General features: G+C 40.7%; 1 protein-coding gene across 1 annotated transcript in view; it reads right to left on the bottom strand.

Moving 5' to 3' along the window:
- Positions 1-25310, bottom strand: part of nherf1a (NHERF family PDZ scaffold protein 1a) — a 67456-nt gene that overhangs the window by 21683 nt on the left and 20463 nt on the right. Inside the window, exons 2-3 of the mRNA XM_060940190.1 lie at positions 11303-11473; positions 243-396 (exon numbers count right to left, since the gene is read on the bottom strand). Of these exons, the coding sequence (XP_060796173.1) occupies positions 243-396; positions 11303-11473 (325 nt within the window). The remainder of the gene's footprint in view (positions 1-242; positions 397-11302; positions 11474-25310) is intronic.

The raw sequence follows: 25310 nt of genomic DNA, 5'->3' as shown, positions 1-25310 counted from the left end.
AGCAGCATGCTCAGTGTGTGTGTGTGTGTGTGTGTGTGTGTGTGTGTGTGTGTGCGCGTGTGTGTGTGTGTGAGAAATGCCAGCCTGTGAGCACTTAAAGCTAAAGGTTCAGTGGCTGAAAATATGCATATACGGTATGCAAAAACGTCTGGAATCACATGCCAATATGAAACTGCATGGTGTGTTAAGTTTATATAAATGTACTGTCGGTGAATAGTAGTTAAAGCTTTATTGCTGTTTACCTGTGAGGTGTTCCTCAGTGGGAAGAACCTGGCAGCTGATGAAGAAAGCGTCCGTTTCTGGATCCACCACCAGCAGCCGCAGCTCATCCCCTCCTGCCTTGATGGCAGCCACCACCTCGGAGTGCTGAAAGCCGTGAACAGGCATGCCGTTCACCTGAACCACAATACATAGAGACCAAAGAGTCAGGAAGAGCTGATAAAGATATGGAGGCACAACTACACAAGAGAGAAGGTGAACAAAGTTGCAAAAATGGGTTGAATCGGAGGAACGTATAGAGAACATGATGGGAGACAATCAATTCCCTCTTGCACAGAACAATCAGACTTTGCATAAAATGTTTTCTTTTATTAAAAACGTCAAATGGCAAGGGATTAAGCCTAGTCGTTTTAACACGTCATTAAAAATTTCGGGCATGCGGGGGCGTCGTGGCTCAGGTGGATAAGGCGCCGCACCATAAATCCGGGGACCCGGGTTCGATTCTGCCCCGAGGTCATTTCCCGATCCCTCCCCATCTCTCTCTCTCCTGCTCATTTCCTGTCTCTACACTGTCCTATCCAATAAAGGTGAAAAAAGCCCAAAAAATATCTTTAAAAAAAATTCGGGCATGCAAGGAAAACTTAAACCGCATCAAGAATTTTCATAAAAATCGCACCCTGAACAAAAATCAGGTTAAATGATGAGGTCTACCCAGAGCCCCTCAGAGAGGGTTGAGGAGCTCGAATTGAAGCAACATGGTGTGTTGTTCAGCTGTGTGGATATGGAGGCAGCAGAGAGCGCTGTGTGAGAGGAGACACCTGAGGAAACACTGTGGTTCTGTCTCAGTGCTGAGGAATGTGCATGTGGGAGAGTGAGGGCAGAGGAGTGGGCTCTCTGGAATGCCGATCCCAGCCTCCCATTTCCCAGGCTGTTGAAGAATGGCAAGCAAACAACAGCCCGTGGTCTTCACATCGGATATTCTGTACCCACGCACACACATTCACACTCTCGGACAAGGACAGTATCAATATTCATGAAGCTGAAAATGTGCTGACGGTGCATTTCCAGTGCAGGCTGAAAATCTTCACCAAGTCAATCTTTGGTTGTTGGAGAAAGATGAAATGGAAAAACATCTGAATCTCTCATGAGCATAAAACTTAATGCCGTCTTGTTTAAGACATCCAATTTTAACAAATCTGTAAGTGCAGTGCAGTCAGTGTAAATGCAGGTCTTGAAAGTCGACTCGAACGTGTTGTACAGCTTCATTTTCTAGGTCAGGAAAACCTCAAGATTTATCATTTTCTTGACGTTTCCATATCCGATTACTCTCAGGGCATTTGACTGGAATGGCAGCAGTGGAAAAACATGATTGAGAGTGTGAAAGCTTTTTCTTCTTTCAACTATTGCCAATGCTCAAATTACTATTCCGTCGTGGTAGTGCAGAGAAGGACCTTTAAGATGGAAATCCCTTCCGTAACAGGGTGTAGAGAAGCCTGACACTTCGGTCTCAGAGCTCAGGAGGAATTCATCAAACAACTTAACAAATAAACTATTCAATGTCTTTAGTTAAACAGGCTGAACTATTATTCACGCCAACATGAAAACCCATTTCGTTTACAGAAAGGAGCTAGACTGGAGTGATCAGGATGGGGGGGGGGGGGGGGGGGGGGGGGGAGTGGAGGATCAGTAAGAGATGCACACATTAGGAGTAGGGCACTAATCCAGAGCTGGACCATGTGCCAGATGGCTACAGGCTCTTACAATCCCCAGGTCACTGACCACTGGCGTGAAGCCCTGGAAAAACACAACCGAGGTTTGCGACTACATTACCCTACAGTGTAACCAGATAGGTTACATTACAAACTTTAGGTCATTACAAATAATATAAAAATCATCCAGGGAAGACAGTGGCACTCAAGATATCAGACACTGCATACTGAAAATATAGCTGCTCAGTGTCTTGCCCAATCCCTACCCCAGTTATACGGCCCTGAAAAACTACTCAAACATGAAAATCTTAGTCGCATCAAACCTGCTCGGTTTCTACTTCAAGTTTATAAATGGTTCATGTCACACATCATAATCAGATCTCATATCTTCAAGTAATATCACACGAGAGGGAGTGCTGTTGTACTGAACATCTGTATGGCTGGGATTCGGTCGTAGGGTTCATAGCTAATCAATCACAGTCATGCTGGTATTCAGTAAAACAGCACTCCTCCTCGTGTGATATTGTGACATTTTGGACACAATATGGACAAAGGTTCCGTTTCGTTTTTGCTCCGCTTGTAAAAACAGATCCTGAAGAAGCTACAGTCACTTTAAAGCATGTCGGCTAGCTAACAATGATCTGTACGTTCCCATTAAAGGCGCTTCTGGTAAAATTGGCGTCCCTTCTTCCTTTTCATCTTTATCTGATGAGCTTTCATATTTTAAGTCAAATGTTATACGAGTATATAAAAGTAACAGTTAGGGACGTCCCGATCCGATCACGTGATCGGAAATCGGGCCCGATCACATGGTTTCAGACTCGATCGGAATCGGGCATTGCCTCCCGATCAGGGATCGGATATATATCTATATAATATATTCTCATTTTTAACACATCAATAGCTATGCATTGGCACAGAGTGAGACCAGACCTCTTGTCTCAACACAGCAACACCAACGCGTGCGGCATGACATCACTTTGTAGCGGAGACGCTATTGGTTATTGGCTGCCTGTTGCCGGCAAAGTTGAACACCGAAGCAGTTCGAAGCGGAAAGCAAAGCATGAGATCATTTTTTTTTGTTGTTGGATGACAAAAGAAACGGGCTCAAACCTGAAAGGGTAGAAATGCTTGTTTTCATCAAGAAAAACGTTCATTTCCTTAATTGAAATTACTGTACACCACTGTGAGATGTGTTCTTAAAAGCAAATTACCGGCACTGTGGCACTTTATTTTTTTTATTTGTTTACATTCCTGCCAGGTATTTTAAGGTTATTTTTTTTAATTTGTTATTTATTGTTGAAACTGCCTCACGTAAGTGCTCTGTTTGCTAACGGAGTTGTTGGATGTTAAAATAAGGTGTTAAATAAAAAATGAGGAACATCCTGGATCCGTTTCTTTCCTTGTCTTTATTTTTTATGGCTTATAAGAAGTATCGGATCGGGACTCGGTATCGGCAGATACTCAAAATCAAATGATCGGTATCGGATCGGAGGGCAAAAAAACCTGATCGGGACATCCCTAGTAACAGTGTTTCCCCTAAACAATATCTCAATATACACGTCTCAGAAACTGGTCTCTCATTTGGGACATTATGGTCAAAAAAATACATTTTCTAATTTTACTATTTTTTTTTTTTGCATTTATCTAACACTCAATGTTTCTTTTGCCATGTTTAATAAGAATAAAGAGAGTATCTTGCTTTATCTGGCCTCCACTGTGGAAAATATTTTGATTACAATTCAAATGCTTTTGTAAAATTGACTTCCATATAAAATAACTACATCATGAAGAATTAAAGCCCCTCCTTCACAGATGAGTGAAAATATTGAATAAATTTCCTCTTTTTGATTGCTTGGGTTAAAAATGCCAAGTTATGATGACTGAATTGATTATTCACTTAAATATGAATAATATGATACATTTTGGGTATTTGATATGGTGAAATAGGACACAATGGAAAAATCAAGAACACACCAGAAAGATGAGAATAACGGCGGTGGTAAAAGAACAGCGACTGTACCGGCTGAAGGCTGCGCGGGTCTCTGCTGCGGCGCGCAAGCAACGGGACATCACTACCGCACCGGACGGGGCGGGGCAAAACGACTGGCCATAGATTCTATCAAAAGTTCAATCTAAATTGACCGTGGTTGCAAAATATTGGCCAAAAATACGCAAACACTACAAAATATGAAAGTAAGATGAAAAAGAAACATTCTATTGCCTCATACTGCAGGACTAAAACAAAATAAAACTGTCAAAACTCATCTTTTCAGTGATAACGTCCGAACAGATCACCCGCGTAACAGAAAGACCGCAAATGGAAGCACGATCAACTTCTAACTGTTGGAGTGGAAAATTCCATTCTACACATGCAAATTGTTAATGTGTGTCCTTCCCCGCACACAAATAACACGCTACGGTAAAAAAATGGACCACAACTCATTTTATAGCTCAGAAATTCATACAAGACCAGCTACCATCGTAACATTCTGTAAGAAACATATTCTATACCTAACTTTCAGCTTTCGTTTAAAAAAACAAAAATCACAGATTTATAACTAAATGTTTATATGCTGTAGTGATTTTAAGTTCCTACTTTTGGTGAGGTAGTGACCTTGACCCTGAGGCTTTCCGTTTAGATCAAAACACACGATCGTATTGGTTTTGGGTCTGCGGAAAATGGAGTTATGACGGTGATAAAATATTTTGCAAGATGTTTTATTACGGTTATGATTATTCTGTGAGCGCACCAATCCTTAGGTGTATAAACAGGGATGAGAATGAAAAATATTTAACAAGTCTGAAAAAAGCCGGGGGTTTGGGGGCTGCAGGCACCCAGCGGGGCCCAGGGGGCGGGAGCTAATGATTTTTGGCTATTTTTTATTAATTTTATCAGCAAAAAGTTGCAATTTATTTGGAAATAAATTCCCCTTCTTGGTGGACTACCAGGTGAAAATGATTAATATGGTACAAGAGACTTGTTTTTTAATCAATTCACATTTGATGACTTCAAAAAAAATCAATACACCTTTTAATATAAACGAGCTCCACAGTATTATATTTCTACATTTTTGCTATTCATGTCTTTGAATACTCTAATCCTTTAAAATGAAGTGCAAACCAGAAAAAGTTCTATCATATAATTCTCTTAAGCTTTCTTCTGATGTTATCATGGTAGCAGGAGGTCTTGCATATTAAGCAGGCAACATTCAACATCACTCATCACTTCCCTTTCAGCTGTTGTGTGTAGCAACTAGGTTTTATCTGGACAGGATGTTGTGTAATGTAATACAGATACCATACGGTCAATTTGAAGATCAAGATGGTGATTTTGAATTAAAGAACAGGCATGTACAATGGGCATTACATATTGGAAAATTTGTTTTTTAATTAAAAACTATGAGTTCATCTCGGCCTAAAAAAATTTGGGCAGACGCTCTCGCGCGGCACATGCCAGCAATTCCCCCCCCGTCCCCCTATGAAATGAGCAATAGAGAGAGTTATACATGGTATCATACCTAACATTTTATCAGAAATATAGATATGATACTATGATTCTCCCCAACATGCTACATTAGATAAGCTAACCCCATTTATAAAAGATACACACTTGTATATAAAAAAAACACACACACACACACACACGGCAGTGATTCGTGCGATATACATTATAAAATATAATGAATCATTGAATAGACAAAATAATTTTCAACCTACCTTTGTGTTTTTTGGTGTATATGTGAAGTTCGATAGTCCTTGCCCCTCTACTAGTGTAGTTTATCATGTCAGAACACAATGAGCAAAGTACTTTTCCTGGGACGTCTATTTTCCGTATGTGATCACCGAGCTTCGCTGTGATCGACATTCAGTGTTCTTTCTAACCAAGCCCATCGAAAACCGTTCTTTATTCCTGCACCTTTATCAATCTCTCTCGCTCGAGCCTCTTCTTTCTTATCTAGGACTTTTGCCATTGTCGATATGCTAAAATATCCCGCCTGAATACGTGTCTTTCCGATGTTACCAATGCATATCGTCAAACAGTGTGTACGGTCGGTGAACGGCGATTGCAAGCCACACGTGGAGAGCATGCACACTTGTGTTTATACACTGCACGCGATGGGATTTCCCAAAAATTCTACCGCAAATAAGTCGAACATTGTCGCAAAAGTGAATGTTAATTACGACATGTCGAAAGACTCGAGTGTGTTAACCCGGAGCCACCAAGAATCAAGACGTTATAAGGTCACCACAGATCATTAGCCATACCCCCCGAAAATTTCTCAACGGATTTACATCGACCTCAAAAACGATCATTTTGGTCTGAAAAAGTTGGAAATCCGCCGATCGGCGGAAAATTCTCATCCCTGTATAAAGCTACAACTTAAAATACAATTAGTGATAACTGTAGACTTTTCAGTGGACTACAACCTTTTTAAGGGAATGCGATGTAGTCAACCATTTATCATGGCCCAGATCAAGCCGCCACTTTTCCACAAATTTGCAGAATTTTGGCCAAATTCTGAATAGAGTATTCACATCAAAGATTTAGTTTTATCTGTATTATTTCTTTCATCATTTTATTTCAAATTAAAACCAACATCACCATTCAAAACTGTATAGTTTATTGACCGAGTATAGTTAGTGGGGTTCCCCCACAGTACCCAGTTTCTGAGAAAGACAAAGTCCCCCCCCCCACCCCAAAAGTGTCGTGTCCCCTCCGTACACATTTTAAGGTCTGGAAAGGAAGGGGGGGGGGGGGGGGGGGACCCACCCCACAGGAGCACAGTTCTATTGTAAAAATTGTTCTAATAATTGTTCTAAAATAAATGTAAATACCTAAACATGACTCCTTTAACTGTTTGTTCAGGTCCAAATTAGGGCTGCAACGATCCACTAAGACACCGATTCGATTCAATTCACGATTCAGACCCTTCGATTCGATTGATTTCGATTCGATTCTGCAACTAAATATACAGGACAAACAAACCTCAGATTTTAAACTTGAATTAACAAAATCCCATTGAAATTTGTCTGGAAAGATGAAAACTTTCCAAATGCTGACTGGGGAACAAGATATGCAAGTGTAAAAAGCTTAAAACAAAACAAAATATATAAAATAAGTTAAAATAAGGATATTTTGGCAACTCGAATTGATGAATTCCTGAGCATTTGCTGAAATATGTCCTACTAGGAATGGAACATCTTGGCTCAAAGACATTTATCATGTTTTTAAACCCATCATTCTGTACAGAAGAGTATGGCTGCATATCATAGGCGAAGTACCCACCAATAGCCTTCAAAATAGTTTTATTTCTAGTTTCATTCAGTTTTGGTCTGTTGACAACACCAGTCAGTTTTACCCATCCCCGCACACCTGGTTTTACTACTTCCGTAACACTTTCAGTTTTCAATTTAGCGGCACTTACTTCGTTTACATCCACGTTGTGTTTTCGCTTTAAATGATTTGCGAGGTTTGTAGCTGACCCTCCCTTATACTTCACATCAACATAGCACGTACAAGGTCCTTCGTGTCTTCTCGAAACCCAAAATGTAGCCAAACTTTCAATTTAAGATGAGACGAAGGATCTTTAAGCTTGGCTTCCACCATTTTGGTGCCCAGCAACAGCGTTGCCATGTAAAATGTCGGCTACTCTGATTGGACAAGAGCAAGGACCCAGACCAATCAAACTGCATGTTTTATTTAGAAGCAAAGCTGTGCTCCATTCCAGCCAATCGCTTTCTCGCATCGGTTTAACAATGCAAGTGTAAAGGTTACGCAGTAAAAGCGCGTTTGTAAATCCGTAAAAATTTAAATTAAAAAAAAAATGTCGCCGAATTGAACCGAAAATACAGCTACATGGATTGATGATCGGTACGGCAGGTATGAAATCGATTTTCGGTGCACTGTGGTGAATCGTTGCAGCCCTAGTCCAAATGCTCTGTAATAGGAGCTGCAGGGAGGGGTCCTGCAGGTGGCCATCCTCATCACTGAGTATTATTTGTAATGTGTGCTGATGTCGCTAACACTACTGTAGTAACCGTTTCGAACTAGGAAGTGGAATTTTATGGTCAGGACCAGGCCTGGAATTTCGTCATTTTAGGGGCAAGGCCACTTGGCCTTTTGTGCTGTCAGTTTTTTGAGGGCATGAAGGCCAAAAGCCAGGGCACCAAGGCCATAAAATAAAACAATGATTTTAAGTTCACGTCTATAATTAATTTAATTTAAGGACTAATGACTCTTCTGAGGAAGATTGGAGTCTCAGTCGAAACTATCAAGCAGGTAAAGAAACATCTCCATTATTATGTCTGAAGATAAGAAAATATTGAACACATCTAAACTTAATCCATCACTCACTTCAAAAACTGTAAAACTTAAACCTATATCCTCCCATAATTTTTGTTAAATTGACACTGAATGTGCAAGAGCATCTTCAGACTGTACTACTACGCAGATTTTTGATTAATCAAAATTGAGCCTGGAGTACATCAAAATGTTTGACTGTAAATGGAACATATACTAGCATGCAGGCTACTGATTAACCCATAAGAGCCCAGACCGATTTCTCAATCAAGGAAAATTACTGAGGAAATAAAGTGAACTAAATAGAGGACAAAGAAAACATTTCTGACCTTTTATTTTTTAAAATAGCACTTTCATGTCTCAAGGTCTGAAATACTAAATTCAAATTTGCAGAACACTGCAACACTATTACACTGTTAACCCGAAAAAAGTGGCTATGAACAGACAACAGCACATCACGTATCATATTACGGCAGGAACAAGCAGTAGTAACATCCATGACCTTACGCTTAAAGCTCGACAAAGGAAAAACTTGACAGCAAGCTAAATTAGCATTTGTTACCGGCTACAGTCAGTACTCGGCACGTTAAAAGTGGGTCAATGTTGTAACGACATAACGTTACTGTACAAGCAATGCTTATTTAACGGTAACAAACTTAAGCCCTATATGTTGAAATTCCTCTCTTATTCGTTCGTTAATTTATCACACAGTCTTACTTCAGTCAACTTCTTCCCTCCTTCTGTGAAAATTCAACATCTCAGACGCGGACACAAGTGGGCGGGGGATGCGTTTGATTAAGTCTCCTGGTTGGCTGGTGACAGATTGGTGTCATTATAGCACGTCAGAGTGGTTCATGCCAGGCTTGAGCCCGATCCACCACTGACGAGTTGCCCAATAAGAATCCAGAACGTCATCAAAAGACGTATTTTTTTTCTCAATAGACGCAGGTGATGTTAAAGCCTATTGGCAGTCACGAGGCAGACTACAAAACCACAGGGCATCAAGGCCACTGTGGCCTTACAGCAGATGTTTTTTTCCAAGGGCACAAGGCCAAATTGAGAGGGCACGAGGGCCATGGCCCTTGCGAAACTCCTGCCCTGGTCAGGACACATACGAGTGGAGTGATACACACAGTGAAACCTCCCAGTACTGTTATGCAAAATATTAGCGCTCTTGGAACGCTGCTTGACCAATCAAATTAGTGGACGGGGGGCCGTCGTGGCTCAGGTGGATAAGGCGCCATACCATAAATCCGGGGACCCGGGTTCGATTCCGGCCCGAGGTCATTTCCTGATCCCTCCCCGTCTCTCTCTCCCGCTCATTTCCTGTCTCTACACAGTCCTATCCAATAAAGGTGAAAAAAGCCCCCCAAAAAATCTTTTAAAAAAAAATAAAAAAAAAAAAAAAATAGTGGACAGGAAAGAACTGCTGTATAGTATGGTATAGTACAAGGGTAAAGGCCTCTGCATGCTCTTGCGACAAGGCTTTCGCAGACAGTTGTAATTTATCGTTGAGCGGGGAGTAATAGGCGTGCGCGACGTTATTCACCGCTACAACGCAAGGGGGCGCGAAGTCGCGAAATCGCTAGGAGTAGTTGGTGGGTGTGGTTAGTGGAGTGTTTATCCTCCGGTTACTTATAATGACTAGAACTGGAGTTGTATAGATGTCCGTACTTCCTCACTTCCTCGATCAACCGCTCTTCGTGCTGCTCCATCTTCGCTCATGTTTTTTAAAAATGGCGGTCGTGAAAACAAAAACTGGGAAAGTAGGGAAGCAGAAGTGCGTGTACAGCGGATATAGAGTGGACCAATCAGAGCCCTCTTGTCTGCGACGCTGTCTGCGAGGCTTCTGCGGTGGTCACAATTTTTGGGAGGTGCGCGCAGAGCGTCTGCGAAGGTGGGGGGGGCTACGCAGACGCCATCTGCGACACCGTCTGCGAGGACTGGGTTGTCAGCATAAATTGGCCTCAAGTCAAAAAGTTCGAAGACAAATTGAAAAAAACATGTATATCTTTATTTATGAAAATAAAGCCATTTCTCTACATATCCTCCATTTAAGTCTAAACACTTCTGCAAGCGGTGTTTCCATCGGAGAATTCCTTCTTTGTAGAATTCCGGGGGTTGTCTTTCACACCTTTTTGAAATTATAACATCTGTCTTAGAACTTTTTGACTTACCCTCGTATATACTCGCATTATAAAATAGGAAGATACACACACAAAAAAAAATCCAACAGAAGATTCAAATTGAAAAATTGCGTCCATCCCTTCCCCACGATAAGTAAGTAAAATAACATAAAACAAGGCTGTATTTGAATCTTGCATCCTCACAAACTCGTGTATTTTGGGACACAGTACCACTTACCTGTCACATATTAAACCTGAAACCTGAGGATTTTTTTTTCCCCGTGAAACACCATTCATTTTTTTCCACACTTCTACCAGTCTCAGAAGTTTAACTTCTCAAATGCATTTAAACATAGTGTTTATCATTTCAGATTCATTTAAAATGTGCAAAAAGAAACAGATGTGGTCTTATATGGTTATATTTTCACAGCATGGTATGCAGTAGGCTTTGCATCGCTGCCTAGATATCCTAGTGCCATTTTAAAAAAGTTTTTAAGTGGATTATTCAGGGCCTGGTTTCTTCATGATAACATTCTTCATGATAACAAAAGCAGTGCAATCTGACCCCTGCTGAGCTGTGCTCGAATCCCTCTACTCCCGGAGAGACTGCAATTACACTGACCAATCCTGTGCTGAGGCACAATGGGATTAATTCACAAACACTTCTGTTGTACCTCAGTGGCTAGACAGAAAGCAGGGTCCTTACTGTTTAATGTGGCATAAATGTAAGGCTATGATAAAGCTTAAAATTGTTATTCTCATGTTCCAAGAGGAAAATTTCTCTTTACTTCCCACCAAACACGGTTGTCTAGACCGCGAGATTATATATCACAAGTCTCCTTTTTTAGCCAGAGTGAGTGTGACAGGATAGTGTGTTTAGAGCCCAGAAGGGTCTGGGTTCCTGTGTTATATATAGCTGTTGGGAGGGATTGGGACGATTGTACCTGCACTACTTTATCTTGGGGTCGAAGTCCAGATTTCTCGGCTGGGGAGTCCTCATCCACCGCCCTGATATATTGGCCTGATTTGGACTTATCACTGTGCAGGTTGAAGCCATAACCTGTGGCTCCCTTCTTCATGTGGCAGAGACGGGGACGAAGCTCATTCTTCGATTCCTACATGTGAGAAACATGCATTTTCAGTTATAACTAATGACTGATCGAAGACCATGAACCAAAAATCCAGAGATCATGTACAGTTGTCCACTAAACAATAAGACCATGAGAAATGAGTCACATTTGATTGAAGGTTACGTAACAGAAAAAAGGCAGAACTCGATCAAATAAGTTAAAAGTATGAATCATGACATGCTGTACTATTTACATAAACACAGAAATCCATTCATCATTCATTTGAAAGTCTAAGATTTTAAAAGGTGATCACAATGAAGTACAAACAAACAAACAAAGACAACAATAAGCAAAGCTTGCATACTAAAAATATAGCTGCTAGATCTTTAAAATGAGTCAGATATAAAGTATAAAATACAGAAAGATATGTTATACCATTGAAAAAAATCAGTTTATCAGCGCAACCTCTGTCCGTGTGTTCCGCGTGAGTGTGAACAAATGAACCTCCCTTGTCATTTATACTTCCTTTTCAATGCAATGGATGATATATGAGCTAACTTTGAGTCGGCCAAGGGAGAGTGTACCAAAAGTGCACCTTTCTCTCCTGATCAGTGATGTGTCCAAGTTCACATCTGTGAGAATGAAATCAGGGAAATAAGTACATATTTAACTTGTATTGAAAACGTCTCAAAACGTTTAGCTCTAGGTGCACATGTTCCTTAAAATGTTTATTTCAGAATTCACCTAGCCTTCAGTGTCATACGGCTACAAAATACAACGTGTTTTACGTCTCTCCTCAGTGGGAAACTAGCCTGCTGAACATTCACACATACTACCGAGGAGATGGAAAAAAAAAAAAAAAAAAAAGACATCCAAGCGCTCACATTTTTTAAAAAACACAATCTTAAAGCTAGACTGCCTTTCAGATTTTTCAAGTGTAGGTCATAAAAAGAATTTTCCCGACACCCAATTATTTTTGTTTAGTGGACTGAAAGCTACCGAATTCAAATCACAGAATTCCAATTTTATTATTATTTTTTTTTTTTTAAATCTCATCTCATTATCTCTAGCCGCTTTATTCTGTTCTACAGGGTTGCAGGCAAGCTGGAGCCTATCCCAGCTGACTACGGGCGAAAGGCGGGGTACACCCTGGACAAGTCGCCAGGTCATCACAGGGCTGACACACAGACAACCATTCACACTCACATTCACACCTACGGTCAATTTAGAGTCACCAGTTAACCTAACCTGCATGTCTTTGGACGGTGGGGGAAACCGGAGCACCCGGAGGAAACCCACGCGGACACGGGGAGAACATGCAAACTCCACACAGAAAGGCCCTCGCCGGCCACGGGGCTCGAACCCAGGACCTTCTTGCTGTGAGGCGACAGCGCTAATCACTACACCACCGTGCCGCCCTTTTTTAAATAGAACAATTAATGAATTAAGGGCCATGTGGCGCTAAATTCTCTGCTTTTTTTTCCTGCTTCACCATGACCCAATTCAAGATACTACGTCATGCATCACGTGGTGGGCTTTCGCCGTTCACGCAAGGCATTGTGGGATACAAATTTGAAACAAGAGAGAAAAATGGAGGATGGGAGTGTGCGAATGAAACATGAAAAAACGACTACAGTAATGGAAAGCGAGACGCAAAGACGTCATGTTGCGAAGGAAAGGAAATGCAGGACCAAACTAATAAATACTGGCGGTCAACGAGCACCTCGGTGTGATCAGCTGTTTAGCAACAGAATGATGTAACTGTCAGTGCACGGTCAAAGGTGAACCTGTAGATGGCAGTAATCCAACACTGTGGATGCCAGCTGCCGTAAAACCCTGAAAATGAAGACGACGACTAAGGTAAGCGTGCGCACATGCACACGGACTTCTTCTGTCTGCCTGACTGCACGAAGCGAGCGATTTCGTACACATTATTTAACTCAAACTAAATAACTTCCCAGCCACCGAATGGCCTGTTTTTTTTTAAAGATATTACAAAAACTTATATCTCACAATGACCAAATGTCAGAGGCAACTAAATTTCACCGATTTTATGAAATCGAAAGGCTGCTGTCTACTTTTAATTTTTTAAAGAGATTAGCAACATCACACAACAATATTAATTAGCCAGCTAACTGTAAAACAAAATTAGACAGAACAAATCCCAGGCAAAACTTCGCCAGTTATTGTTGTTAACTAGCTGTCATTTACAAATATCTCCAAAGCTAGACAATTAATTATTATTAGACATTAGTATAAACACGCAGGCGATTATAGAAACTTGTGTGCGCCGATTGGTCGGCTATTTCTCGATAATAATTTCAAGTGACTCGGCAAAATGGTGGCTAATTGCTCTGTCACCGTAGGTGAGGAAGAACTACAAATTATAAAGAAAATGCTGTTCCTCAAAAGCACTAAAGATGCTACGAAGTTTGGTCTGAAACTATTCAAAGGGAAGGTGGAACTGTGATTTTATTTTATCTGTTTCAAAACAAAAGTATTTTACGTGATTCGGCACTGATAAGTGACAAGTCTGCGCCGCCACACCTTTACATTTCCATGCCGCTTTTGAAGTTTGAAAAAAAATTATTTAAAATTTAGTTTTTTTAATAAATCGCTGGTGTATTTATACTGAAACAATTATCCGCCTCGGTCTCGGTGAATAATCTGTGATTTTGTCTCGTTTATTATTCACTGATATTCAATTCACCTTCGGCAAATAATTATTTTTTTCGCGGTGCGGTTTCCATCAAATCCCACACTCTGATTGGCCGGCAAGCGGGTCCGTATCCTACGGTACGGACCCCAGTTACAGACCTCTGGCAACTCGCTCGTTCACAACAACAAACATCGTAGCAATTTGTATCAACATTTATTTTCGCATTTCTCAGGAGAATAGCATTAATTTTACAGCATGGATAGTGATAACGACAGTGTTCACAACGAAAGCGAGTTTTACTACCCTGAGGAAGAAGAAATAAAAGAAAACATTTCAGGAGAAAGCTAAAAACCTCTAACATGTTAACGCCGAGCAAAAACATGGCGGAATCCTGAATGACTCAATTTTGTATAAATAGGGGACTACATAGGCGGCAGAATGTAGTTCCCCCCCGCCATCGAAGTGCACTTGTATACCGAGGAGAAAGCAATTTGCATTACAGCTGTGAATGAGGATTCAAAATGGCGGCTCACCTCGGCCCTTTCGGGCATGCTCGGTCCGTATGGTGAAATACTGTGACCTCGGCCTTGAATACTGACCTCGGCCCAGAGGGCCTCGCTCAGCACTTTCAAGACCTCGGTCACGGTGTTTCACAATACGGACCTCTCAGCTGGTAAATAACATATCCTCAAAAATATCTAGGTATCTAGCACAGAGAATATGCTCATCCAAGGATAGTTAGCTAACACTAGATAAAGGATATACTGTGGTGGTGCAGTGGTTAGCACTGTCACGTCACAGCAAGAAGGTTCTGGGTTTGAACCTCACGACAGATGGGGACTTTTCTGTGTGGAGCTTGCATGTTGTCTACGTGGGTTTCCTCCCACTTCAAAAGACATGCAGATAAAGTAAAAAAAAAAAAAATTGCTGAACTTGTATGTTGCTGTGGATAGGAGTGTCTGCTAAATGCCTGTTATGTAATACAGATATATTAGAAATAGTATGCCATAATAAAGCCAGTTAGTTCATGTCTGGGGAACAAATCCCCATGCTTGAATGTGATTAATCTGTATAATTGGCCAGTAGGCAGAGTGCGTTTGTTTATTTCGAAAGCCTGATGCTCGGCATTTAGAACATTATGTGTTAAAACCAGTTTTGTGGTGTAGTTATCGTAGAGTGAATTTTAGCATTGACACTTGTGTGGACAGTGACAGATTTTCAAACAGCAAAAAAAAAAAAGGAAAGGAGAGAAAGAAACGCCTAAACGCCTAATCTCTAAACCCGGTCATGCTCATGAGGTTCCTAGAACAAAGCTGTGCCTGCACAGTGTACAGTCCTTATCAGGACGTCACAGGACATCTGGCCCTAAAATTTACTTTGTCTGTCCAGTGGACTGTGAAGTTGGCTGAAATGTGAGCGAGTGTGCACACAGCAAAACACGGTTAGAGTGGGTGGTAGTGTTTAGGCTTAAACGAGATTACTAATCTCCCCTGACCTGCAGCGGATCTCCATGTACCTGATTCAGGAAGAGCCCAGGAAAATAATTCAGCATTAACAGTCAAATGAAGTTCTTACCAACTGCTCAAGGTTCAAATGAAACTAGATGTGGCTGCTCAGGAAACTACACAAGCTATTTTTTAAAGGATGTACAGGAAGTGAGAGGCCGGTTTGCACACTACCGTTTAGCACAGCTAATCCACAAGGCCATATGTCTCAGTAAGAGCATTAGATGCTTACTGATCAGGATCTGGGTGCTCAGAGCAAGCCGCTGCATGTGGATACCATCACGGTGGCATTTCATTTCGTGATCGTAGCTGAACATAACAGTTAAAGAAGTTGTTTTGAGAAATGCCTCTGAGCATGTTGCGAGTAATATTACAACACTGGTTGCAGTAAAGTGTCTTGGTACTTTGAGGCTGAGAAATAGTTCACTTCTCAGAAATCAGTTTAAAGTGCAAAGTTAAACTTCCTTTAAATGAACGAGTGAAGAACCAGAGAAACGGCTACACAGTAAGTGTAAATAAAATAAAAATATTAAGTGTACGGAGACGCTTAAGCCTGAACCCATTATGAAATATTGGCTGAAATGTTTTTTTGGCAGTATGGTGGCGTAGCACAGCACATTCCACCCATGTCTATACCAGTTTCCTCCTGGTTCTCTGGTTTCCTCCCACCTCCCAAAACACATGCTGGAAGATGGACCGGTTAAAATTACTCTGACATGTGAATATGTGCATGTAAGCGCTTGTGCGAGAGAGAGAAAGTTTGCACGTGTGTGTGTGTGTGTGTGTGTGTGTGTGTGTGTGTGCGCGCGCGCGCGTGTGCATGTAAGCACATGTGCAAGAGAGAGTGAGTGAGTTGTGTTACTCTGACGTGAGTAAGTGCTTGTGCAAGAGACAGTGTTTAAGCACTTGTGCGAGAGAGAAAGTTTGCATGTGTGTGTGCAAGCACGTGTGCAAGAGAGTGAGTTTGTGCGCGTGCGTATGTGCGAGAGAAAGAGAGAGAGAGAGAGAGAGAGAGAGAGTGTGTGTACGTGGTGTGTGTGTGTGTGTGTGTGTGTGTGTGTGTGTGTGTAAGCACTTGTGCGAGAGAGAGCGCGCGCGTGTGTGTGTGTGTGTGTGTGTGTGTGTGTGTGTGTGTGTGTGCGCGCGCGCGCAAGCACTTGTGCGAAAGAGAGAGTGAGTAAGTTTGGGGGGGCATGTACACGTGCGTGTAAGCACTTGTGCGAGAGAGAGTCTAAGTTTGTGTGTGTGTGTAATAAACACTTGTGCGAAAGAAAGAATGAGTGAGTAAGTTTGGGGGGGCGTGTGCGTGTGTGTAAAAAAACACTTGTGCGAAAGAGAAAGAACGAGTTAGTAAGTTTAGGGGGGGCATGTGCGTGTAAGCACTTGTGCAAGTGAGTGAGTGAGTGTGTAAGCACTTGTTCTAGAGAGAGTGATTGAGTAAGTGTGTTTGTTTGTTTGTGCATGTGTGTGTGAGAGAGAGAGAGAGAGAGAGAGAGAGAGAGAGAGAGAGAGAGAGAGAGAGAGAATATGGCACCCCGCCCTGTCACATCCAGGGTGTGTTCCTGCCTTATGCCCAGTTTTCCTGGGATTGGCTCAGATTCCACTGTGACCCTGACCAGGATAAAGTGGTTACTAAAAAAAAAAAAAAAAGGTACGGAATGAAATGTTGAGTTCATGATACTTTTATAACAGACATTTGAAAGCTGTGTAACATTTAAATCTGTCGTCTCTCTCTTTTGATTTTCAGAAGAAATACATGACAGGGTTACTCTTCAGATATTTGTTTGTCATTTAGTACGCTTTCCGTGCATTTATCCACTTCTAATTTATACGCATGTGTATAACTTTTTGGTGTCAAACACTATTGTCCAATAACCTACTTGAGTATTTTAATGTCTTTTGACTTTGTCCTTATAAATATGAACAAAAAAAAAAAAAAAAATTTATTCCCAAGCATAAACAAGGATATGAATATAGGATAAATATTCAGACATGATTGAAAATAGTGTCAAGTTTACATAAAAATAAATCATGTCCTATATATATATATATATATATATATATATATATATATATATATATACATATATATATATATATATATATATATATATTAGTTCACCTGGCAATATGATTTTCAACACCATCAAAAATAGACGCACCCTTTCTATTAAACTGATAGAGATGCTGTATTGAGTAAGCATATAATGATATATTGTGCAACGTTAAATTGTGATACACATTTATGGCAATTCAAATCAATGAATTAAAAAAATGAAATCATGATTATTAAATCAGGCTGCGTACTTTCTTTGATTTTCCAAGCTGTCATTGCATTGCTTAGCAAAAGGCGCAATAACAAAATAGCAAGAATGCACAGTAGGCGGAAGTAACACAGCTCTAATGCTGCAAAAAGAAACAAAGAACAGATCTAAAATGGAAAACAGCTGCTGTGAGATTGACTGTACAAATATATTTAACAAGAAATAACAGCTGATTTTTACAGACTGCTGCAAGCTAGTGAAAAGAGAAGAAAAAGAGGTAGTGGTTTCCTGTTTAATCCTGACTACAACCTTCACAAATGTTCATACATGGTTATTAAGAAAAGGCCCATTTGTTATGAACATTCTTCATTTTTAATAAAAGGAATATTTTAGTTAATAGGCTATTATATTTTACTCAAACCTTTACAAATAGGGGTAAATTATTGCTGGTTATTAAGAAAATTAAACAAAAGTTTTGTTTTGTTTTTTAATTAACAAAAGGAATATTTAAGTTGAAAAAGAATAGGAAAAGAAATCTTATTTTAGTAATAACATTTTCTTCGTTTAGTTTTTTTTTCATTAATACTGTGGGGAAAATTGAACCATGCACCCAATATGGTCTATCAATTCAAATCGTGAATTGTGACATGCTGAGTATTGAGGTGATGTATTGTAGTGCACAGCACGCGCCACCAGAGGGCAGTCTACTGGTGAGAACAGGGTGATTACGTTGTGTATTCTGCAACAACGAGGAAGAAGTGGTGGTGTTGACGAACAAAGGATGATCTTTTTAATTCTTCAACAAGAAGTTGTCTCCGCATTTGCCCTAGCACTCAACTTCCACCCCGTTTACTGTCGGATGATTCCAGAGTTTACAGTGTACAATGGCTAATGCTAATGACGTGTGTGTATTTTTATTTTAACACGAATACCATCATAAACCCCATGTGAAATGTCAGGGTGGTCTGAAGGGTAGTTGTCACTGGTTGGGAAGCTTTTACACAACAAGCAGCAATCATGCTGAAGGGAAAGAAACTTCAAGTTTTCAGAGACAGCATTATGGAAAATTACTGGAAAAACACGCAGAATGGAAAAAGCTACAGAACCATAGCAAAGACCTTAAACATCCGTGTCAGTGTGACTGTTTCGATAAAATGCAGGTGGAAAGTTCATGAAACCACAACTAATCGTCCCAGACCAGGTGTGCCATGCAAGATTTCACAACGCGCTCTCAGATTAATAATAACGAAGGTAAGAGAGAAGCCAACAGTCACTGAAAATAGAGTTTCAGGACGACCTGAAAGCAGAGGAACGACAGTTACAATAAGCAATGAACTGTACTGCAATCAGCTCTGTTCCTATACTTCATAAAACTCCTCTACTAAAAAAGAAAAAAACAGTTACATTCCTCAGACCAAATCTCTTTTAGATCAATCAATAAATCAAGCTAAACTAGAACTCTTTTACAATAATTCAGGATGTCATGTTTGAAGAAAGAAGGGTTGTGCGTATGATCCCAGGAACACCATACCCACAGTGAAGCACAGGGGTGGGAGCATCATGATATGGGGCCGATTCCCTGCAAATAGTATTGGGACATGACACATCATCAAAAGAAACAAGAATGGAACGATTTTCCAGGACATATTAGAGGAGAATTTCTTCTCACCGACCAAGAAACCGAATCTGCAGAGAAGATGAGCATTTCAACAACACAACGGCCTCAAACCTGCAGTCAAAATAATTCAAGACTAGTTTCTAACAAGAGTGCTCCGAGAGTACAATATCCCCAGCTGGCAACTACGCCATAACTCTGGTAAAATCCGACTGAACTGAACGAAACTCCAATGTGTGTATTACTGACATGACAAAGAATCCTGCCAAGTCTTGTGAAATTCCTCCAAAAAATTCTGAGAGGAGTTGACTTCAGAAGGCGAGTACCCTTCCTGGGACGGATATTGCCACGACATAATCCCCCTTCGGGCCTTTCGGCCAGCGGGGGATAAAAATTGTGAGGGAAGTTCATTTCAGACAGCAAGCACACCTTGATGAAATTGCCAAAGTACAAGTTTGTTAGTAAACAAGGGCGTAACTCTGGTAAAATTTGCCTAAATTAAATTTTAGTATGCAAATAACAGTCATATAATAAAGCCTTTTGCCAAGTTTGGTGAAATTCCTCCACAAATTGTGAGAGGAGTTGATTTCAAGAAGAACGTACACCCTCATGAAGTTGTCAAAGTTATTTAATCAAGGGTCAAAACTCTGGTAAAATCTTCACAAATGAAATTAAAAATCGCAATATGCGCATTAGGCCACACCAAATTAATTAGTTGGTTCTCTGATTTTTTCAGGAAAAATATGTAGCGAGCAGGCGAAATAAATAAATAAATTAAAAAAAAAAAAAATAACTCTGATGGTAAAAATTAGCGGTGGAAATAGACCAAACAATACAGGCAAACCAGTAAACAGAATTTCAACACACCTGTCAAAGATTTTACATTTCTGTTCGCTGAATATCCTAACAATCTCAAAACAGGCTTTGCAAGACTCCCCTCCACAGGCATGTTTCTTCCACAAGTCTTTATCGAAAATGAAAGGGGCAATTTGATTGGTTTTCGACATCACGTGACCTGACATCACGCGACCTCACATCACGTGACCTTTTCTGTTGGCAGGAGTTTGATTTCGATTTTTTTTTCATTTTGCATCTTCTTCAAGCGGCGATTCTGAGAACCAACTAATTGAATTGGTGTGGCCTTACCGTCTTATAACAAGGCCTTTTGCCAAGCTTCGAGAAATTCGTCCAAAAATTGTGAGAGGAGTTGATGTCAGAAGGCGAGCACACCTTCATGAAATTGTGAAAGTACAGGGTTGTTAATCAAGGGCTGTAACTCTGGCAAAATGTAACCGAATTGAACAAAATTACAATATGCGTACTACCGACATATAACAATGCCTTCTGCCAAGTTTGGTAAAATTCTTCCAAAATTGTGAAAAGGAGTTGATTTTAGAAGGGAAAAGAAAAAAAACCCTCATGAAATTGTCAAAGTATAATTTTGTTAACCAAAGGCTGTCACTCTGGTAAAATGCGACTGAATTTAATGAAATTGCAATATGCGTATTACCGACATATAACAAAGAATCCTGCCAAGTTTTGTAAAATTCCTCCAAAAATTGAGAGAGGAGTTGATTTCAGAAGGTGAGCACCCTTCCCGGGACAGATGGACATTGCCACGACATAATCCCCCTTCGGGCCTTTCAGCCAGCAGGGGATAAAAAAAATAAATAAAAATAAGAAGAGGTGCCGTCGGGGAGGAGACTGCAGAGTCCCCAGGCCAAAACCAGCAGGCTCAAGGACAGTTTCTTTCACCAGGCGGTCAAGAGGCTCAACTCCCTCCCTGTTCTGCCCCTCCCACAGATTCTGCTCGCACACCCCCTGCCCCCCATTCAGCATCTGACATGTCACCCTCACAGTTCCCACCCCCCCAACACACACACTCTCAACATTCATTAAACACACTGAACTCAGGGACTGCACATTTCACTTTACCTCGCTCATTTGCACTATTCTGCACTACCTCATCTTAATAGCTATTAGTTTGTTTATTCTGCTTATCTCATGTTTACCTGCTATACCTCAAGTGCCTTTGAATGGTTGGGGGGTGTGTGTGTGTGTGTGTGTATATATATATATATATATATATATATATATATATATATATATATATATATATATATATAAAAATAAATAAATAGGTCCATGTCTAGTTCTTATCTAGAGTGTTTATATTGTTTGCATTGCCTGTTTGCACCGTGGGTCAGAGAGGACTGTAATTTCATCTGTGCTGTATGTCAAGCATGTATAGCATATTTGACAATAAAGTTGACTTGACTTGAGGTGAAGGTGCTTGCATGGCCTAACCGATCTCCTTCGTTTATGGAGGATTCTGAAATTGCAATTTCATCAACAGGACCTTCGTAACCTTCGTGATTAAAGATTATTTGCCGAAAAGGAATGGGCCAAAATTGCTGTAAAAATCTAATTACTTCTTACTGAACATGTCTTGAAGCTATAATTGCCAATAACAGCTTTGCAACAAAAGTACTAAATGTTGGCAATTTGTGGTGTCTAAATAAATTTTCCCCCTCTCATTTTTAAGCATTCCCTTGTTTATGCTTCTGGATACACACTTTCTTGTTCATATTTATAAATTCAAAGTCAAAAGACGTGAAATACACAAGGAGCTTATTGGACAATAAACAATGCTCGACAGCAAAACCTATACACAAGTAATGTAGGGGAGACCGGGGAGACTTGGGCTGGAACAGGGGAGACTTGGGACAGTTTGTATTCCCATACTCAATCAGGGTGTAGCTCACAGCAAGAAGGTCCGGGTTCGAGCCCCGTGGCCGGCGAGGGCCTTTCTGTGTGGAGTTTGCATGTTCTCCCCGTGTCCGCGTGGGTTTCCTCCGGGTGCTCCGGTTTCCCCCACAGTCCAAAGACATGCAGGTTAGGTTAACTGGTGACTCTAAATTGACCGTAGGTGTGAATGTGAGTGCGAATGGTTGTCTGTGTCTATGTGTCAGCCCTGTGATGACCTGGCGACTTGTCCAGGGTGTACCCCGCCTTTCGCCCGTAGTCAGCTGGGATAGGCTCCAGCTTGCCTGCGACCCTGTAGAACAGGATAAAGTGGCTAGAGATAATGAGATGATCTACGAAAATAATTCGAAAGTGGAACAAAAAGATTTTCTGGACAGGTTAAACATTATCAGTTCATTTGTTTACAAACATTAGAATTACTTCCTCATTTACGTAAACACCGACATCCATATATTTATATAAAAGATATTTTGTACTAAATAATTGTGTATGTGTGTTTTCTTAACTTAATACCACATACTGATTTTGAAATTTTTTTATTAATAATCATCTGGATGTTGATAATTGTTGAACGGTGTTGATAACTGTGGACAAAGGTGTCGATAATTGTGGAACAATGTCACGTGATCTGATACGCTAAGTAATCAGGAATCAACTCTTTTTTTTCCAGTGGAAGGTTTGAGTAATTATTCATGCATAATTTATGTACTGAAAGTCTTTTTTACTTTTGCAATGGCCAAAAGATCATTAAGGTGTCGAGTATTATTTATTAAACTTAAATTCTGGTGAAGAAACATTTAAGGATTTTTTTTTTCAAAATGGCCAGATGGGGAGAGTTGGGACAGTTCATCATGTTATAGGTTTTTCTTGTGGGTTACAAATATAAAACGGTTTAAAAATGTGGGTGTGTCCCTGCATGAGGATGAAGTTTTTCATTTCTTCTTGAGAATGGAACTGTTTTGTCTCATCAGGTTTTGGGTAAACTGACTTTTTCTATCGCTGTACCAGCATTGTGTGTTCATCCAGTTCATGTGGTACAAGTTTTGAGAATAAATAAAAACATGCAGGCCTTGGTATTTTATTTTTGTCCTAAATCTCCCAACATAATGTCCCAGGTCTCCCTGGAGAAAATAATGATGACAGAAAACATGAAGCCTGACGGCCAGTAATATGCAACAAGCTGAGAAACTAATGTTGTGGTACGAGGAGACAGTAAATACTTTCTAATGCAATATGAATGTGACACTACCTGCAAAGAATTTCACACAATCTACAAAAACATGTACAGCATATTTCAGGAAGAGTAATCAAGTTACAAATTAACGAAGCAATTCTTCTATTTCGTGACAAAACACAGTTCAAAACAGACCAGAGATCTGATGAAGAAAATGATTCAAATATGATGCAGTGATTTTATTTCATAAAATCTAACTACTAATCAAAAGCTCTTCAATTTAATTGTGACACAGATCAAAGCAGCTGACATTCCCGAAGGTAGCGTCCATTCATTCTTAGGAGAGGACCACTGATACCACCGTTTCCATGATAAAAGATTCCACAACCTGTACATGTGATGTGATAAGATACTCCCTACGGCTAGATAAAGTCGCAAGTGCTCATCATTGCTGCTTGCTAGAGATGTGCATTAAGCAACAATTGGCTTCACTGAAGGACAAGTGAGCATAGAAAAAGGGTTTAATGGCATTAACTGGCATAGAAAATGTTATAATGGCATTAAAAGCATGGAAAATGGTTTAATGGCATGTATTGATTAGATGTCAGTTATACCCGACTGATTGTCGAAAATCCTTCCCATGCCATATGGCGTACAGGGTGGTGCCGATCTCCGCTTCTGTAACCCTTGGCCTCTCGCCCATTACATAGCTAGGGTTACAGTGGGTGGCGAGTCCCTTGGTAACCGCAAGAGTTTGACTCCCCGCTTGCATCTGTATTGCAGCGTGCCTTGCCAGATGACAGTACGTACCACTTATGATGATCTTTAGTATGACCCAACCGCGAGTAGAACTCGCGATCAACAAGCGGACACTAGGGTGCATCAGTTGCCCCCTAAAAATGAAAAGCTCCTCTGATCATGATGCATTTTTGTTTTTATGTTCCTTTTGGTAAGAAAACACACTGGGTGAAATATTGACAAAATTCAAAAGTTTAATGGTGGCACCAGGAGCTCAAAGTTATGGAAAAAGCTGCTATTTTATGACTTATGACAAAATTTCGATCACTTTTCATGAAACATTATGGCACCTAATGGGGCTTTTCCACTACCAACGCAGCTGAGTTGGGCTGAGTCGAGCTGAGTGGGGCTGTTGGGGTTGCATTTCGACTACAACCGCACTGAACCGTGCTGGCTGGAAGTGGGTGGACACATTGGGTGGAGTTAGCGAAAGTGGGTGGACGTCACGTGATGTCGTTAGGCGGCGCAAACAGTGACCTTTTAAGTGGTAGTCTCATGACCCGGATAGTAAACAATAAACTGGCTGGCCTTTCCTCGCTTGGGTTGGTCTTCCATCTTCTAGTTTTCTGATCTTCTTCTTCGTCGTAATTCTTCTTCTTCCGGGTTTACGGTGTTTACAGATCCCACAGTGCTCGCGGGGCATGTGTGGGCATGTGAGGACACTCCTCCTCACCAATCAGTGCACAGGGGGGTGTCTCCTCACGCCCCTAGCCCCACTCGGCTCGGTTGGGCTCACTTCAGCCCCACTCCAAAACCGTGCGAGTTTTGGGTGCTGAGTAAGGCTGGAGTGAGCTCAGTCGTGCTGCTCTGAGGTAGTCGAAACGCGAGCCGTGTTGGGCTGAAGTGAGCTGAAAAAGGGTAGTGGAAAAGGCCCATTAGATACACATTTTTAGTCCATATTCTAAATATATTATCAAGCACAGTTTGAGTTTTAGCTGTTCATTGAATCATTGTTCAGCTACTTTTAAACAATACAAATGTATTATGAAATCACATTAATGCTTCTCAATCCCTTGCAAAGGTTCTTAACATGATCTCTGGGTCACAAGAAATCAATAAATGGAGTCCAATATTGTGATTCAAACCTTAAGCGAAAACATA

Source organism: Neoarius graeffei, chromosome 14, assembly GCF_027579695.1.
Source record: "Neoarius graeffei isolate fNeoGra1 chromosome 14, fNeoGra1.pri, whole genome shotgun sequence".
Lineage (NCBI taxonomy): Eukaryota > Metazoa > Chordata > Actinopteri > Siluriformes > Ariidae > Neoarius > Neoarius graeffei.
Note: the sequence above shows the minus strand (reverse complement) of the source record. Positions and strands in the feature narration are given on the sequence as shown.